The sequence below is a fragment of the Podarcis pityusensis genome (genome assembly GCF_964106645.2).
Source record: "Podarcis pityusensis genome assembly, chromosome: 2".
In the NCBI taxonomy this organism is placed as follows: Eukaryota; Metazoa; Chordata; class Lepidosauria; order Squamata; family Lacertidae; genus Podarcis; species Podarcis pityusensis.
The window spans coordinates 98479539-98496175 of NC_138029.1; the positions used below are offsets into that span (position 1 = coordinate 98479539).

Sequence of the window (16637 nt, forward strand, 5' to 3'; positions counted from 1 at the left end):
CAAAGCCTGGCAGAAGGAAAGCAAGAATTTAAAACAGAGTTTGACTTACACCACCCTTTTTCCAGGGGAGAACTTCTGCCAAGTTAGGATCCAACCTAAGCCCCCCTGCCCCTGCCCTGCAATGCCCATTTTTCAGGGCTCACGTCAGCATAAAGGCCACTAGCCTGGCTCTGCAGGGATGAGCCAAGGTGAGCATAACTTGGCTGCACTGGGAGTTGGTCGGCTGAGCAGGAAATCCAATGCATATTAACTTGCTTATCCTGGTGAATCTCAGCTTTGGACTAAGTTAGTTCCATTAATTTCAATAGCTCTACTCTGAGCAAAACTTTGACTACTATCCACTATTTTGTTGGGTGGCTGATGTTGCCTTTCCCTGTAAGTTTTGAGGAACCCAGGTAATGTTTATTAGTTAAACATGTTCATAGAACTGGCAATGCAGTTGGATTAAATGCAGCTGGATTAAATGCCCTATGTCACAACAGTATTCCAGAGCTTAAGGAACATCCACTAATTTCTCAAAAGAATTTCACCCCTTGCATTTGATAACCCGTTCTAGGACATTGACAGTACTTACGGGTCGTTCGACTTGGGTATCAAAGTGCCAAGTTCTTTTATACGATCGTTAATATTGAATCGTCGTCTTCGTTCAACTTTTAAGGAATCAACACAAATTAGTAATCAACAACAGTGCAAAAGGTAACATAATTGTCGAAAGCATCATGCAAAATACGACTAAAGATATAAGAATTTTACTTAAGTAGAGATGGGACACAGAGATGCATTGATTAAAGAGCAAGAAGGAAGGAAGAAACCTCATTCTGCTCTTTTTTTTAATTGCCACAAAAGTCTGAGGCCACATCTGTTTTCCAAGCACATCATCCAACTCCCCCATGGGAGGTTAGTGGAAAGTTCTGCTGATTAATCTGAGCGACCTAGGAAGGGTATTGGAGGAAATCTTTTAGAACTTACTAGCACATGCTTATTATCCTTTACTGGTTTTTAACCTATGACTAAAGATGAACAAGACTAATCTTGTTTTGCTTTAGCCACATACCCAATGTTTTCCTAAACCACAGACCCTCTTTTCTGGTAAAATTACACATCACCAAGCACTGTCTAAATTCAAACTTGGTCCTATCAAATTCTGTTTTCCCAGTCAGGAGGTTGGTGTCCATTCCATGAATGGAAGGGTTGTTTGCATCCCTAGAAATGACTGAGATCCAGCAGAGGCTCCCACATGAGGACAGGAGGATGCAGTTCATTGATAATCCCTTCCCTCTATAGTGCCCCATAGCCCCTCCTATAGCGTTACTGAGAATTCCCAGAGAGGCACAGGATGCAGAGGGAGGGCAAAAAGCATATTTTATTCCTTCTTCCTGCAGAAGCCTCCTATGAGTGGAAATTGGAGGAATTATTGAACCAAGCACAGGTCTGTTATGCCATGTTTCTGCAAGAATCCTCACTTTTGATATGGTTTTTAGCTGAGAACTGTGTTGGGATATTTGGGAAGTATGAGCACCAGTGGTTTGCCAAGGTCTGATTTGCATCCAAATTCTTCAAGGATCTCTAGGTAGGATCTAAGGCAGCCTTTCTCAACCTGTGGGTCCCCAGACGTTGTTGAACTACAACTCCCATCACCCCTAGCTAGCAAGGCCAGAGCTCAGGGATGATAGGAGTTGTAGTCCAGCAACATCTGGGGTCCCACAGGTTGAGAATAGCTGATTCTAAGGCTTCCGTGACTTGCATTTGAAGAGCCTTCAGAATTACATCGTCTTCAGCAAGGCACTTGGCTAACCAAAAATTGTGCGAAGTACAAGCCACTGGAATTTCAACTGCACAAGCTTTGCGGAAATGGGTGAGTTTTGCTTCTAGATGGGGGCCTAATCTGCAAAGAGTTTTGGTTATTTTAAACTTACTCGATTTTCCCTGGAAAGGGAAAATCCAAATTAAAGGGTAGGGGAGAATAGAGGAGGGTATGTCATGTTGCTGCTGCAAAAAAACAAACACACACAAAAAACAACCTGCATGGCTGATGAGCACTGTTCGTACAATATACACTCATCTGGAAGTACCCAGGAATTACCGTATTTTTCGCCCCATAGGATGCACCGGCCCATAGGACGCATCAAGTTTTTTGGGGGGGAAATAAAGAAAAAAAAAATTATTTCCCCCCCAGACGCTTGTGGGGCCGGCAGCGGGGAGAAGCGCTCTTCTCCCCGCAGTCCGCCTTCAGACCAGATCCGGGGACAGCGGGAAGACGCGCTGCGCCTCCCAGCTGTCCCCGGAGCTTGCGGGGCAGGCAGCGGGGAGAAGCGCTCTTCTCCCCGCCGCCCGCCTTGAGATCAGGTCCGGAGACAGCAGGAAGACGCGCTGCGTCTCCCAGCTGTCCCCGGAGCTTGTGGGGCTGGCGCTGGGGCTCTCCTGAAGCCTGGAGAGCGAGAGGGCTTCAGTGAAAGCCTCGCTCTCCAGGCTTCAGTGAAAGCCTGCATTCGCTCCATAGGACGCACACACATTTCCCCTTCATTTTTGGAAGGGAAAAAGTGCATCCTATAGGGCAAAAAATACGGTAAGAGGGCAAACTTAACCTATTTCAATATGGACTGTGTGGTAAAAGTAATTCCAGAACATTATGTGTTAAACCATCATTAAACCATCATTAAACCATCATTTTCACAAATTAAATAATGAAAAACAAGAAACTTACTCAAATTGTGATTGTCTTTCTTTTGTCTCTCTTTGGCCAGCGCTCTCGCCTCTGACTCTGTTGGAAATACACATGCTATGCATGTTAACGAAGTAATTAGAATTAGAGATGTGTAAGAAAGGCAGCGTTAAGCCAAGAAAACATTCACACTTTTCACATGCACTTCTTGCATGCAGCGTCAGCACAAGACCCTTGCAATGCTTCTTGTTTAATATCACAGCATATTATCACGCAGTACTATTTAGTACACCCCATCCTAAATATTGGTGCAGGCTGGAAGATTAACAAGTTTGGAACATAAACTTTCAGGGCCAGGCACATGGCTACTAGTCGTTGGTGAGTAAGTTTTCCAAGTGGGCAAGGTATTGAAGTAACATTTTCACTTTAGACAGCAGTGAAACCAGGGATATTAAAACTCTTGTCCTTTTCCATGGAAGCCATTGCTTTCTGCAGTGAAATAAAGCCAACATCTCTTGTGCCTAAATATGAAAACCAAACTAGAAAGGGCTACATATGCAGGAGTTAACAAGTTTATGAAGGTCAGGCACACAAAATGTATAGTACATCTTTTGTGTAGGCCACTTTTAGTTTACGTTCCAAGTTAGGGCAATACAGGGCCCTTTATTATAAAAACAAAATAATGAACAAAAGCAGCATCTTCCTTGCTGATGCTGCATACAACACAATGGTGCATTATCTTTGCCTGCTGCGAGTCTTGCTATTTCCCCTTCGTTAAATAAAACAGGCAAATGGTAGACATTATGGAAGCGCTGCTCTGCACTCATGACTTGTCCCATCCATTCATAGATGCAACTGCAGCTCGGTACAATGTGACTAGTACAATGAACTGTCTGAGAGAACTTGACATTTCACGTTTCAACACAGGATCATTTATTTTCAGAGTACACTATGTGAACTGCTTCGGGATACGGTCTAACCTTGAGGAACTTAAAAGATTATTTAAAAAGGCAAGCGTCTAACTGCCCATTTGCCATGGGTCTGACCAGCACCGTCTTCACAGATTCAATGATCTACAATCATCGAGTCTTTCCACCACTATGTAGTATGAATGGCAGAAGTAAGAATGGCAACCATTAAGGCCAGCTATAGTGGGCCCAACAACAAATTAAGTTTTATTGTCAAAGTTTTTCCTTATTCCCTTAATTCCTACCTGCCCCCCAATGTATGCTTGCTTGATTTCCTTCTCCTTGACCGTGCTTGCTGCATCTCCACTGCAACTGCAGTGGTACCTCGGGTTACATACGCTTCAGGTTATATATGCTTCAGGTTACAGTCTCCGCTCACCCAGAAATAGTACCTCGGGTTAAGAACTTTGCTTCAGGATGAGAACAGAAATTGTGCTCCGGCAGCGCGGCGGCAGCGGGAGGCCCCATTAGCTAAAGTGGTGCTTCAGGTTAAGAACAGTTTCAGGTTAAGAACGGATCTCTGGAACGAATTAAGTACTTAACCCGAGGTACCACTGTACACTTCTGTGGCAGATTGGTAGATGGCACCCCTAAGTGTCCACTGTCTGTTACACAGCATCCTGTGGCGAGTGATTTGGACTTAAGAGATGCCTCCTGGTATGCTTTGTACTTCGATACCCTAAAATAAAATGACCTGTGTGCAATGCTGGTCTTTTCTCCTTTGAAATATACATCAAGCAGCAGCCCAATTCTTTTCCATCACAACCAAAGTTCTTCTTAAAAGCTGGAATCCGCAGCTTATAGACATCTGCATCCTTGCGGTGCTTCATACGTTATGGATTTAAAATGTGCCCGATGTGTATACTCAAAGCACCGACTGACTTGAAGCACTTTTAACACCTGGGAAAAGGATGCTGAGCTGTCCGGTCCAGCAGGGTTTTGATTTGGAAAGGGCTGTAGCTCAGTGGAAGAGCATTTGCTTTCTGTGCAGGTGGCTCAATAAATGGGATCTCCAGGTGAGGCTAGAAAACACGGAAACTTTAGGAAGCTGCTGCCAGTCAGAGTAGGCCATACTGAGCAAGGTAAACCACTGGCCTGATTCAGCATCCAATGTGCCTGGTATAAATGTATTACCGGGAATTTATAGGTTCAGCAGAATTCTTAAGTTCCTAGGAACACCTTTATCGGAAAATGCACATTTTGAAACATACTGTTCTAAGTTACCTGTGAGTTCCCTTTTTATATTAGGAAGGTTGGCAGGACAAGAGTTGCTGATGTTGAGTCCGGGGGGAGGCATGCCTTGATTGCCATAGAGGTCCACAAGATTGCCGGAGACAGGTAACTGGGGGAGACAATGGAGGGTACGGATTATTTCCAGTGTCCCATACGAGACCCTTGGATGCAGAAAGCTGAAGGAAAATGACGGCTAACACTTTTTGCACTGTTGGCCACTTGATAATGCAATTCTGCATAGGACACATACCAGGGCCGGCCCTCCCATGAGGTAAGGCAAGGCAACCGGCTCAGGTGGCATGGTCCATAGGGGCAGCAGATCCCCATGCAGATCTTCATTCCCCGCCTTGTTTCTGATGTAGAACTTCAGTCGCCTATTCTTCCCTAGTGGGTGCCACTTTGTGATTTGCCTCAGGCGACAAAACATTTTGGGCCAGCCCTGATCCATACTACGTATGGATAAGGAGATACCGGATGCATGCTTAGAAACAGCAGCTGGTTCAGAACACAGTTTAAGAGTGGGCTGCTCAGAGCGCAAACTTCACTGGCTTCCCTTGGGTTTCTGGGCACAATTCAATGTGCTGTGTTTGTTCTATAAAGGTCTAAATGGTTTAAAGTGGCTTGAGGCACAGGGGTCGCATTCATGGGGCTTTTTCAGATAAGGAAGTGCAATGAAAAGAAAAACACCCACACGACCCACAGCCACCTCTCAAGAATAAGGCAAGCTCAAGCATGCACCCACCAAAATTGTAAAGGAATTCTAAAGTGCCCAAAGAAATGGACAGGGGGAATAGAAGCAAATTATGGAGGAGAATTAATTTTCCGGGAAATTGGAAGGCAGGTTCCAGCAAACCACTAGTTAAACTCACCCACAGTTTAAGTTACCGGCATAACACTAAACCATGGTTAATCAAAAACAGAAGTGAAAGTTTCCAATCTCCACTCACCCAAGAGTGCCATCTTGAATAAAATATTGGAGGAGGAGGCAGGCAAGCCCCACCCTGAATAATTGATCACATGATATGGTACACGCACACCACTTCAATGGCGATGCCCATCAACTTTGGGGGGTGGCCCCCTCAAATATTTTATTGGGGAGGACAAAGCCCACTCGGTTCCTATGAGTTGGCTCCTATGCAGCCCCCCCAATACACACACTTTGTCTGGTTCCAATCATGAAAAAACATGGTTTATTGTGATGTCTCCGTGCAGCCACTTGTGACCTTAAATGAGATTTATGACAGAGATGAAGGGCCAGTGCAGAAGTGTATAATGCTCGCATTTCATGCTCCTAGTGTAAATGGCACTTTAATGATCTCTGTAGATGCTTGAGTAGCAATTGAGCACAGCTTGCAATGTAACAAACAGGGGCTAAACCTTTGCTGCAAAACAACAGAATCTTTGTTCTCTCTCTGAGTGTAGAACTATTTATAGGCTGCAGGCAAGCTACTTCCTCTGCAGGGATTTTGCATACCTCCTGTTTAGGAGTCCAGACATCTTACCACTGATAATGTTAAGACCGAGAATGCAAACAGCTCTCAGGGAAAAGCGCTGCACTTCCAAAGCAAGGTTAACTTATCCTGGATATTACAACTTGTTTCAGGCAAAACACTGCATGAATTGTGGCTGTGTGTTTCTAGAGGATGAAACATACTAAGACTTGGCGTTACTCTTGAATCCAGTACCTTCTACTTATTGCACACAGGGCCAGTATTCCTAGTTAATAGCTCATCAAGGCCTGTCCTAGACAGTGTTGTTTCACCTACCATTTTGTGGGTAAGAAAACAGAAGGAACACATAAAACTGCTTAATTACAACTACTTCTCTCATTTGCAAGTTGATAGCGGTGAAACGGTTGGGAAATGCCTAATCCAATGCTGTTCTTCACCCAAATCCAGAGGCAGTGCCTTGTCAAAATCCTTTCCAAAATAACAAGAGCACCTTTCCAAAATAACAGGAAAAGGGGAAGCCACAGATTTCAATGATGTGTCTAGAAACTTGTTCTAGACACTGGCCCTATGATCAGAGAGTCAAGAGAGTCACTAGAATTCTATCAAATAAATAAATATTGTTATGAGAATGGGGAGGAGCAGGCTCACCACAATCTCTAGGGTCAGAGCTGAAATTTGAGCAAACTCATAAATTCATGAAGCACGCAAAGGCTGGCTAATTAAAACTAAGCCAAGTGCTGTTGCATTCCATTTAGGATCAGAAAGCCCAGGCATCTTCACATAGCTAGCCAGGGATAAGCCAATTCATTAACATGACAAAAGGGGTTGGTGGCCTTTTAAGAGAAATCCACTGGTCTGGGCAGACAGTGGTTGCCAAGCTGTTGGGGGGGTGCTGTTTGAGGTGACAGGAAAAGAGTGTTTTTAGCAAGGTGTGCTAGGAAGGAGGAGGAGTGGGAGGACAAAGAGAGAACCAGCTTAGCAGACTGGGTGAAGGGAGGCTGCAAAAGATGCCTTGGGCTGCAGGGGTGCACAGCTGTGGAGAACAAGCCCCTCTTGAGATGGCCATCCAAACTCAGGTGTAAACATGAAAATAAATTCTATTTCTTAAAGCTACAACAGTCTCCACTGTGTCTTGAGTCTCAAAGAAACAGAGACCCTGGGTCAACGCCTGGAACCCCCTGGAATCTTGCTACCGATCAGCGGAGCGGTAGAGGCTCCCATCTTTTGCAACAATATGGTTGCTTGCAATAAACAGGCATTGTTCTTTATTTTAGATTAGATTGAATTGCTGATTACTATTTCAGCTGGGGAAGGCAGCTAGTTAAAACATGCCACATTTAAACAAACAAATAAACTCAACTTTCATCCTTACAGGCACTCTGAAATAGAGGTGCTGAATAATACAACAGCAAAACAAACAAACACACACCCCACCAAAACACAGAATATAAACACAAGTACCGTATTTGCTATTTGTAGGGCAGGATCCATTAAACCAAAGATTTCTTCATTATAACTTGACTCCAAACTGATAATGTCATCAATTACATCATCCATCTGTAATGGAAAGGTGGGACATGTAAGAAATAGGAACTATGTTCAAGAGGAGGCGTACTAATCTGCCAATGTGAAGAGAGAAACACTAACCAGCAAGATGCCCAGACCTTTAGCTACTCCCAATTTAGTGGCTGGAGCATTAATTGCATAACTAGTGGCAGTGTAGGGGTGGGTGGGGAGGAAGAGTTACAAGGAAGGGAGAACTGTACCCTCAAGTTCAGAATCAAAACCACATGCACAGTTTTCTCCTTGTCCTTTTAAAATAGAGTAGCAGAAGGAACAAGCCCCTTGTACCAAAACGTATATTAGTGAAATACTACAGGCATTCCTGGATGTGACCCTAAATACTGAAGTCAAAGAGGGGATATTTCAGCCATTAACACAGTAACAAAACCTAAGAGTGACACTGATGGTTTGTTTGGCACGAAGCCTTAGCAAATTTGCAGCCAGTTCTGCGATACGTATGGTCCGTGCTTTATACTTGATTGCAACAGTCGCATTTCACACTTTTAGGTGTACATTAAAAAAAAGTGAGTCTGGAATAGACACTGTTATTTCCGATTGCAAGGAGGCTTTGTATTTCCTCTTAGCAAAATGGGAATCCCATCCTTTTTCCAGCTCCTCTGTCAACTAGTAAAGCTAAAGGACCTCTGGATGGTTAAGTCCAGTCAAAGGAGACTATGGGTGCGGTGCTCATCTCACTTCAGACCAAGAAAGTCGGCGTTTTTCCACAGACAGCTTTCCAGATCATGTGGCCATTATGATTAAACCGCTTCCGGTGCAATGGAACACCATGACGAGTACCAGGGCGCACGGAAACGCTGTTTACCTTCCCGCCACAGCGGTATCTATTTATCTACTTGTACTAGCATACTTTCGAACTGCTGGTTGGCAGAAGCTGGGACAGAGCAATGGGAGCTCACCACCGCAGAGCAGATTCAAACCGCCAACCTTCTGATCAGCAAGCCCAAGAGGCTCAGTGGTTTAGGCCACAGCGCCACCCACGTCCCTTTGTCAACTAGTACCTGCATGCAAGATGCTCGAGAATGTGTGTTGAGAGTCTGGCATTCATTCTCCACCCTGTTGCTTTGCTCTTCAAATTTATAAAAGCCCTGTAAACATGAAAAATGAGAAATATAAGGAAAAGAGGCTAGACATGTGCGGGGGTTTACAGTTAAGGGGGTCGGTCTTCCTTAGAATGGCTGGTGTCGTGAACATACTAAATGCCAGAATAGTAACTAGAGAACTTTGAACCACAGTTTAAAATAACTAGGTAGGCCAGGCCCATTCGGGCTCACCCTGAATGCCAATTTTGCAATTGACTTGACATATAGCAGCTATTCCCATTCTCTGTACCAATTATGTGCTGAATGCATTACAGCTATGTGGAAATGGACTAATATGCGCAGCCCTAAATGTGACATGAAGGCTGGCAACATCAACCCCGCCATATGGGAATCCCTTGCAGACGACCGTAGTTCCTGGAGACAGACAGTCAGTTTGTGCATCCACAGCAGTGACCAGAGGAGGAATGACCGCTGGGAGGAGTGCAGTGGGATGAAACTCCATGGTGCATCTGTCGTAGCACAACTGGATGACTTTATATGTCCCAGCTGCAACAAAACATGTCTCCCTCATATCAGTCTCTACAGCCACAGCAGTGCAAAGGCAGATAATAGGAAGTACTTATTCATATAGTTTATAGTTAAGCTATGGAACTTGCTCCCATAGGAGCCAAGTTGGCTTTACAGTGCTGTTCTTGACTTTTCAAGCCTTATTTAGCTTCATACCAAGTTATTCAAAGGGCTGCCACAGACTGAAGATCAACTAGGGAGGCAGAAAGGCTGACAGGCCGGAGGAATCTGGCCTTTTCCATGGTGGCCCCACCGTTGTGAAATTCACTGCCCTAAGAAAGAGGATCAGCCCCTTCCATGCTAACATTTAAAAGGTAAAGGTAAAGGACCCCTGACAGTTAAGTCCAGTTGCAGACGACTCTGGGCTTGCGGCGCTCATCTCGCTTTAGTGGCCAAGGGAGCCAATGTTTGTCTGCAGACAGTTTTTTCGGGTCATCTGGCCAGCATGACTAAGCCGCTTCTAGCAAAACCAGAGCAGCACACGGAAACGCTGTTTACCTTCCCACTGGAGCGGTACCTATTTATCTACTTGCACTTTGAGGTGCTTTGAGGTCCTGCTAGGTTGGCAGGAGCAAGGACCAAGCAATGGGAGATCACCCCGTCGTGGGGATTTGAACCACCAACCTTCTGATCGGCAAGCCCTAGGTTCAGTGGTTTAGACCACAGTGCCACCCGCGTCCCTATGCTATCATTTAGGTGGTCTCATTTAGGTGGTCTCACATAGGGGCTTCCGTTTTGGTGTGGCTGTGGGTGAGTGATGGAACTGGATTACAGAAAGTGAAATGTGTTTTGGTGCTTCTGTTATTAATGGTGTGTCATTTGATACGTTATACGGTTTTTAAAATGTTTATATATTAAAATATTTGGATCAGTGGCATATGGATCCATTAAATGAAAACGATAATACAGGGAAGCAATGTTAAATATGCAAGCAGTCATTAGTACAGAAGGTCGGCAATAATAGGGTATTTAAAACAGATTTTAATAGTTAAAACCAATGGATGTGTAAATAGTGGAATGGTTGGACATACCAAGCTGCCAGTTAAAGAATATATGGCAGTCCACATAGACCCTGGAGCATTAGTGGGTAATTATCATGAAATTACAATGCTGGGTCACCTAATGAAACTAACAACCAGACAATTTGTTAAAGGCAGAAAAGTGTGTATCATTTATTTAAAACATTTATATGTTTTTCATCAGGATAGATTCCAGAGTGGTTTGCAAGCATCAAAACTATAATGACCATATGCAAAATACTTTGGCATATCATAATTAACTTACAGAATTTTCCATTATAAGATGCAGAAATGACCATTGGCTTAGTTTGCTCCAATAGGGGATTAGAGAAATTCAAAGAAGATAGGTTTATTAGAGGGTATGGATGAATGGATTGTCAGTTTTAGCTACACTGTTCCTCGTTTTTCTTAACTTCACTCATTCCATTTCTTCACATTGGTGCTTTTTTAAAACAGCCCACACATGTGCGCTTCTCTTAATAGACACCTTTTTTAAAAAAAAACCCCACACATTTATTTATCAGATATAAATAAATATCATTTATTTACCTAATGCTAGTCCTACTCAGAGCAGACCCATTGGAATTAATGAACATGACTAATTTATCTCCTTGGGTCTACTCTGAGTAAGAATTATTTGTAATATTTATTATTACAAAAGCAGATTCCTTGCATGCTTTGCATTCCTATAGCTTGCATTCCAAAAATCACAAACTAAAATATTTGTACACATTGCGGTATAGATTTTGGCATATTTGGAAGCAGTTCCCCACGATTTAATGAATTTTGTATGCATTTTTGTGTACCCTTGCCCCTAGCATAAGAGATTTTGAAAATAGTTTTTAAAAACCGAAGGTTGTACAGTATTACAGAAGCAAATTTCAAAGGATAATGATGTTTCAGTTTATGTATTTGTTCGGGAAGTTCGCTTAAAAATGCAAACCAAATGAATTGGCCCCTCCCTCCCTATCAGCAAACAGCTAAATGGAATCTCTGTGTTTGGAGGAAGCATGCCACTGATTGCTACTTCATGGGAGATGAACAACAGAAAATCTGGTTAGTCACTGTATGAAATAGGATGTCATTCTCTACAGACCCACAGTCACATATAACAAGTCTTTTCTTACGTTCCAAGTATGTGCCCTGGCAGGCAATTCAAAAATGTCACTGTGTGGTGGAATCCTGCCATCTGAATCCACCCTGAGTCACAATAACATTTATCCCAGAAAGTTTTGAAAGAAACAAGAAGGACATTGTATGCTAAAAGGTCAGTTGCATCCTTCCACACAGTGTATGCTAACACAACACAAAGAAAATCTAAATAATTTCGCTAAGGGTTGGCACAGGGTTTTTTTTGGTTGCTGTTAAGCAATGCATATTTTTACACCAGATGCATTCACATTAATACCGTGACTTGTTCTGCCTTCTTAAAAAATGAGTTACATAATTAGCTGTTAACAAGAGTAAATTAAAAAGCAGCATTCACGCATCGTAAGGAATGCACAGAGGGCTCCTGCTTAACTCTTCCCCTTGCGTGAGCGGGAGCAACAAACAATGATCACTTGCTTAGTGTTTGTTCCAGGTGTACAAACCATGGTTGGTTTGAGTGAAACAAGTCATGGTTCCTGGTTTCAATGTAATGTTAAGTGGAAGGAGTGAAGTGGGAGCATTTTGGTAGAATATTCCGTTCCAGGCATGATTGTTGTGCCATGATTGTTGTATGTCACATGCCTGTTTACACTCCCGCACAGGACAGCTTGCTGGGAGAATTTGTCAAGAATGTATAACTTGCTGCTGAAATGGAATACTCAGGATGAAACGGTAAAATCGGCTATGATTAAATGGGCACAAGACGTTGGACATAACATTATGTTCGCTGACTGGGAACAGTTGTGGACCACAGGTATGAAATTTACGGCATGTAATGCCTTAAGAGAGAATATTATGAAAATGATATACAGGTGGTACATAACCCCAGTCAAGCTCGTAAAAATCTATCATTTGCCCGATAATAAATGTTGGAAATGTAAAGAAACTGAAGGTACATTTTTTCACCTTTGGTGGACGTGCCCAAAGATTAAGGCTTTCTGGGAAATGATATATAATGAATTAAAAAAGGTATTCAAATATACCTTCCCCAAGAAACCAGAGGCCTTTCTCCTGGGCATGGTCGGCCAAATGGTGATAAAAAAGGATAGAACTTTCTTTATGTATGCAACAACAGCAGCAAGAATACTCATTGCAAAGTATTGGAAGACACAAGAACTTCCCACACTGGAGGAATGGCAGATGAAACTAATGGACTATATGGAACTGGCGGAAATGACTGGTAGAATCCGTGACCAGGGAGAAGAGTCGGTGGAGGAAGATTGGAAGAAATTCAAAGATTATCTACAGAAACACTGTAAAATTAAAGAATGTTAGAGTGATGTTGGATTGAAAATGAGTGGTTTCCAGCTGTACAAGATTTAAAGTTATAGATAAACTAAGATTAAGAATTAGGATTAAGGAAGTTTAAGGAAATGGAAATTTGGCTTTTAAGAGGTAAAATTTTAATGTTATATTATATTAAGACTAAAGATTGGGATTAAAAAAGAGGGAAAGAAATTGCTGGACAAACAATTTGAACTGGAATACAAAAGAGGGAGGTATGAGGAGGTCCAGAAAACAAGTAAATTTAAAGTTGGAAACGAAAAGGTGATATTGTTTTTAATTGTTCTTTCTGTCTTGTATTTTGTTTTTTCTTTGTTCTTTGTTTGAATTGTGTATTTTCCGTTTATGTTTTTCTGTTTAATCTTTTATTGAAACTTTAATAAATATCATTTAAAAAAAAAAAAAGGACAGCTTGCTGGGAACTTCCGTTTGTGTATAGCTTTTGCTTATGCTGTTTGCTTGGACTCGAAGGGGAGAAGACATGCTTTTCCCTTCGTCCTGATGCTGAATAAACTGCCTGTCAATACGCTTTACACAGCCTCTATCTGCCACTTCTGTTGCGTGTTATTCACTCTGCTGATTAGAGCGTGCTCAAGCTTCTGAAGGCTTCTGAAGCAGTGAGCCGCTGTTTGATGCTGAGCCATGGACCGGAGATTGCCAGCCTGCCGGCCGGTGGGCTGGAAACAGCTGGGGGCCAGAGAATCGCCCCCGTTCCCTTGGACGCATCCCAACACATTTGTAATAAATCAGGATGCATGGTGTGTGAACCACTGCTATGACATAAATATCTGCATGTTTAGATGGAGGAGGGATGATAACACAAATAGAAAACGTAAGATCTTCCTTACCTCCTTTTCACAGTTGGAGTTGAGCGTAAGCATGGCCATTGGGCTGTTTGGTGCGCTGCTTCCAGTGCCAGGCGGTATAATATGATCCCCTGGCTGATTTGGGCACGGTAAGCTTAGCGCCTGGTTGGTGTGCTTGTTTCCTAATGTAGTAGAGAGGTACTGCTTGACTTGCTGCCGTTGAGCTTGTTGGATGTGGTACTTGGTAGGGTTTTCCAGGTGAGTCTGCACCTGCAAAGGCATAATAAAAAGGTAGTGGCGCCTAGTTAGCGTTCATCATTTCAACATCAGTTTCTGTACATTCATCTGGCACGGGTTTATCTAGCGCTGAAAATTCTTAGGTTGCGCCTGGAAATACAGTTCATTTGCAAGTTCAGGCGTTAAAAAGAAATGCACATAAACGAAGGCAAACACATAGCTTATAATAAAAATCAAAGGCAGGTTTCGCAAAAGATGGCAGGCGGAATCCTACAAAGTAAGAATTTCAAAATGTCGGCAACATAGTGAACTTAGGTAATGGGAAACTAAAGATGAATTAAGTCAACTAGAAAGTTCAACTTTCCTCAAATTGCTGGAAAGTAGACAAAATCTGTATGAAGCAGCAACACACTTAATAGAAAATTGTGTTGACAAGGAATACAAGAAATATTTGACTTATCCACAATTATTTATGTTGGTCCTTATAGTAGAAAAATGAGCTTAACAAACATTAAAGCTCATATAGTAACTGCACCATGTATACGCAGAGACTTAGGCTCAATCGTTTAAAAATGGGCTTTATTTGATTCAATTGTTTATGTTGGCTTTCAGCTGAATAATGAAGCGAAACACAAAGAAAATGCTCATTCCATTAAATAAACTATATAGGCACAAGTAGGAAAAAGCGTATTACAGTATGTCTCCCTTACTATTCTACTTTACGGTAAAAGTTGTATCGAATGAAGTCACACCCCGAGTAGACACACTGAAATCAACAAACCTAGGTGAGTCGTGCCCATTAATTTCAAGAGGTCTGAGTCTTAATTAGTTGGCTATAACTCTAAGATTACAAACATTATAAAGCAGGAGGGTATGCATGTACCCATAGCCCCAAGGAAGTAACTGGGTTTAGCCATATGCAACTGTGCAGAGATTTTTTAAAAAATAAATAAATATGGTAACTCACCTGGTAATGATTATACTCAAGCATTTCCAGCATGACATTTATATACTCCTAGAAAACTAGACAACCAGTTTGGCAGCTCTCCTTTAATTTTCTCCTACTCCAGTTCAAAAGCTCATCCACGGACGTACTGTAAACAAGTTATCCCCAAAATGGCACAAGCAACTAGGGTATAACAGCTCAGGCTTATAATAACCTAAACTAATTAGTTATGCATGTAGAGAAACTGTTCACACAGGGGGCTTTTTTGGAGGCTGTGCAAGTCTGGCCTGACATTTTTGGGATTCATAATTTTTTTCCATGGCTTTTGACGTCATGCTTTTTCATAAACATGAAAGGGCCTTTTAAAGTGATGGGTTATCAAAGTCAGATTGATAGTTTGCTTAAGGCCAATTTGCCATTCAGCTTTCGTTCCAGTCATACTAGCAGACAATGGGATTTTTCTTTGGCAGTACCATTACTTGTTGTGTGTCTGCCGCTAAAGACGACACTGCAGGAAAACCACTAGGCGAGTTTGTCCACTATGCACGCTACGGCTAGGGAACGCTGCAACCTTCTGTCGGATGTTGCTAGCCGTCTCTGAGTTTCCACAATGGTTTGTTGGGCTCACTGCATTCTTACTCTGTACAGAATGCGGCTACGGTAGGATCGCAACTCGCGCACATTTAACTTGCATGATCCTTTCAGGACACCACTGGAAACCGTGGAGAGCTGGGACAAAGCCCACCTTATTCTGTGTTAGCAGAATTCCACTCTTTAAAAAGATACTTGCCATACATGGTAGCTTACCCAAAAGGTGCTGATAGTACTCTACTAGAAATGTGTTTTGGCTTTGTTTGCATTATTTCTCCACTCTTTTTACACTTCAGCCACAGAAGAGAATCTAACTCCCTGTGCATACAGAGATCTTCAGGATGCAATGTAAGCCAGCCTCATTCAACTGTAAATGTGAAAATTAACAAAAACCAGCTCAACATGTATTTAAAGTGTGCCCTAATGAGCTTGTATTGGAAGTGATTTATTGTGACTTTATTTCAAAAGTTAAAACCACCACAGAACAGACTAAAACAAAGTAAAAGGAAAGAATGAATTTTTAAATTGTTTCCTGATGCTAGGAGTATAGCACTATTTAGAATTAACCCTGTATTTTTGAATCAGCAAGTGATGTTCTGCCTCTACTTTCTACATAAGGTAATTCTAAAAAATCAAGACAATTATTTAGATAGATGTACCTATAAACCAAAGTGAGGAAAAACCTCACTTAATAAAGCCCAACCAAGTCTCTTTCTTCATATGTAATTTAGCTAATAGGGGCAAACATGGTCAGAAAAACATATCGGATTTCAAGTAAGACACGTATTCAAAGGGAGGATGTTTATAATAATGACCTTTTGTTCCTATTAATATTGCCCTAGGAACTGGGATTTGCGATTATAAAAAAAATAAAAAAATCAAATACTTTTTTAGCCTTTGCTCTCATTTCAATGGAACTTTTGTTTCAAAATGTCATGGGATATAAAAGAAAAGGTTAAAAATTTAGGTTTCTAACAATTAATGATGCCAAAACACAAGCCCCACCAACCCACATCAACTAAAAACATTTCATGAACTATGCAGTGCCTTTAGGGTTAGGCCAATTTCATTAGAAAACCAGTCCAGTCAGCGAGACGGAA

General features: G+C 42.1%; 1 protein-coding gene and 1 long non-coding RNA gene across 9 annotated transcripts in view; one reads left to right on the top strand and one right to left on the bottom strand.

The window, feature by feature from the left end:
- MITF (melanocyte inducing transcription factor) overlaps positions 1-16637 on the bottom strand; it is a 139298-nt gene that overhangs the window by 8326 nt on the left and 114335 nt on the right. For 4 of the 8 annotated variants that reach the window (XM_080995793.1, XM_080995792.1, XM_080995795.1 and 1 more), the window contains exons 3-8: positions 13806-14033; positions 8897-8983; positions 7776-7871; positions 4855-4972; positions 2705-2779; positions 575-650 (exon numbers count right to left, since the gene is read on the bottom strand). In XM_080995793.1, the coding sequence (XP_080851919.1) occupies positions 575-650; positions 2705-2779; positions 4855-4972; positions 7776-7871; positions 8897-8983; positions 13806-14033 (680 nt within the window). Of the gene's footprint in view, positions 1-574; positions 651-2704; positions 2780-4854; positions 4973-7775; positions 7872-8896; positions 8984-13805; positions 14034-14967; positions 15129-16637 lie in introns of those variants that run through there. The other 4 variants (XM_080995794.1, XM_080995797.1, XM_080995799.1 and 1 more) reach the window with 3 other exon arrangements.
- Positions 666-2711, top strand: LOC308471702. Its single transcript, XR_013983099.1, has 3 exons — positions 666-1613; positions 1708-2084; positions 2572-2711. It is a non-coding gene; the product is annotated as an uncharacterized lncRNA (long non-coding RNA).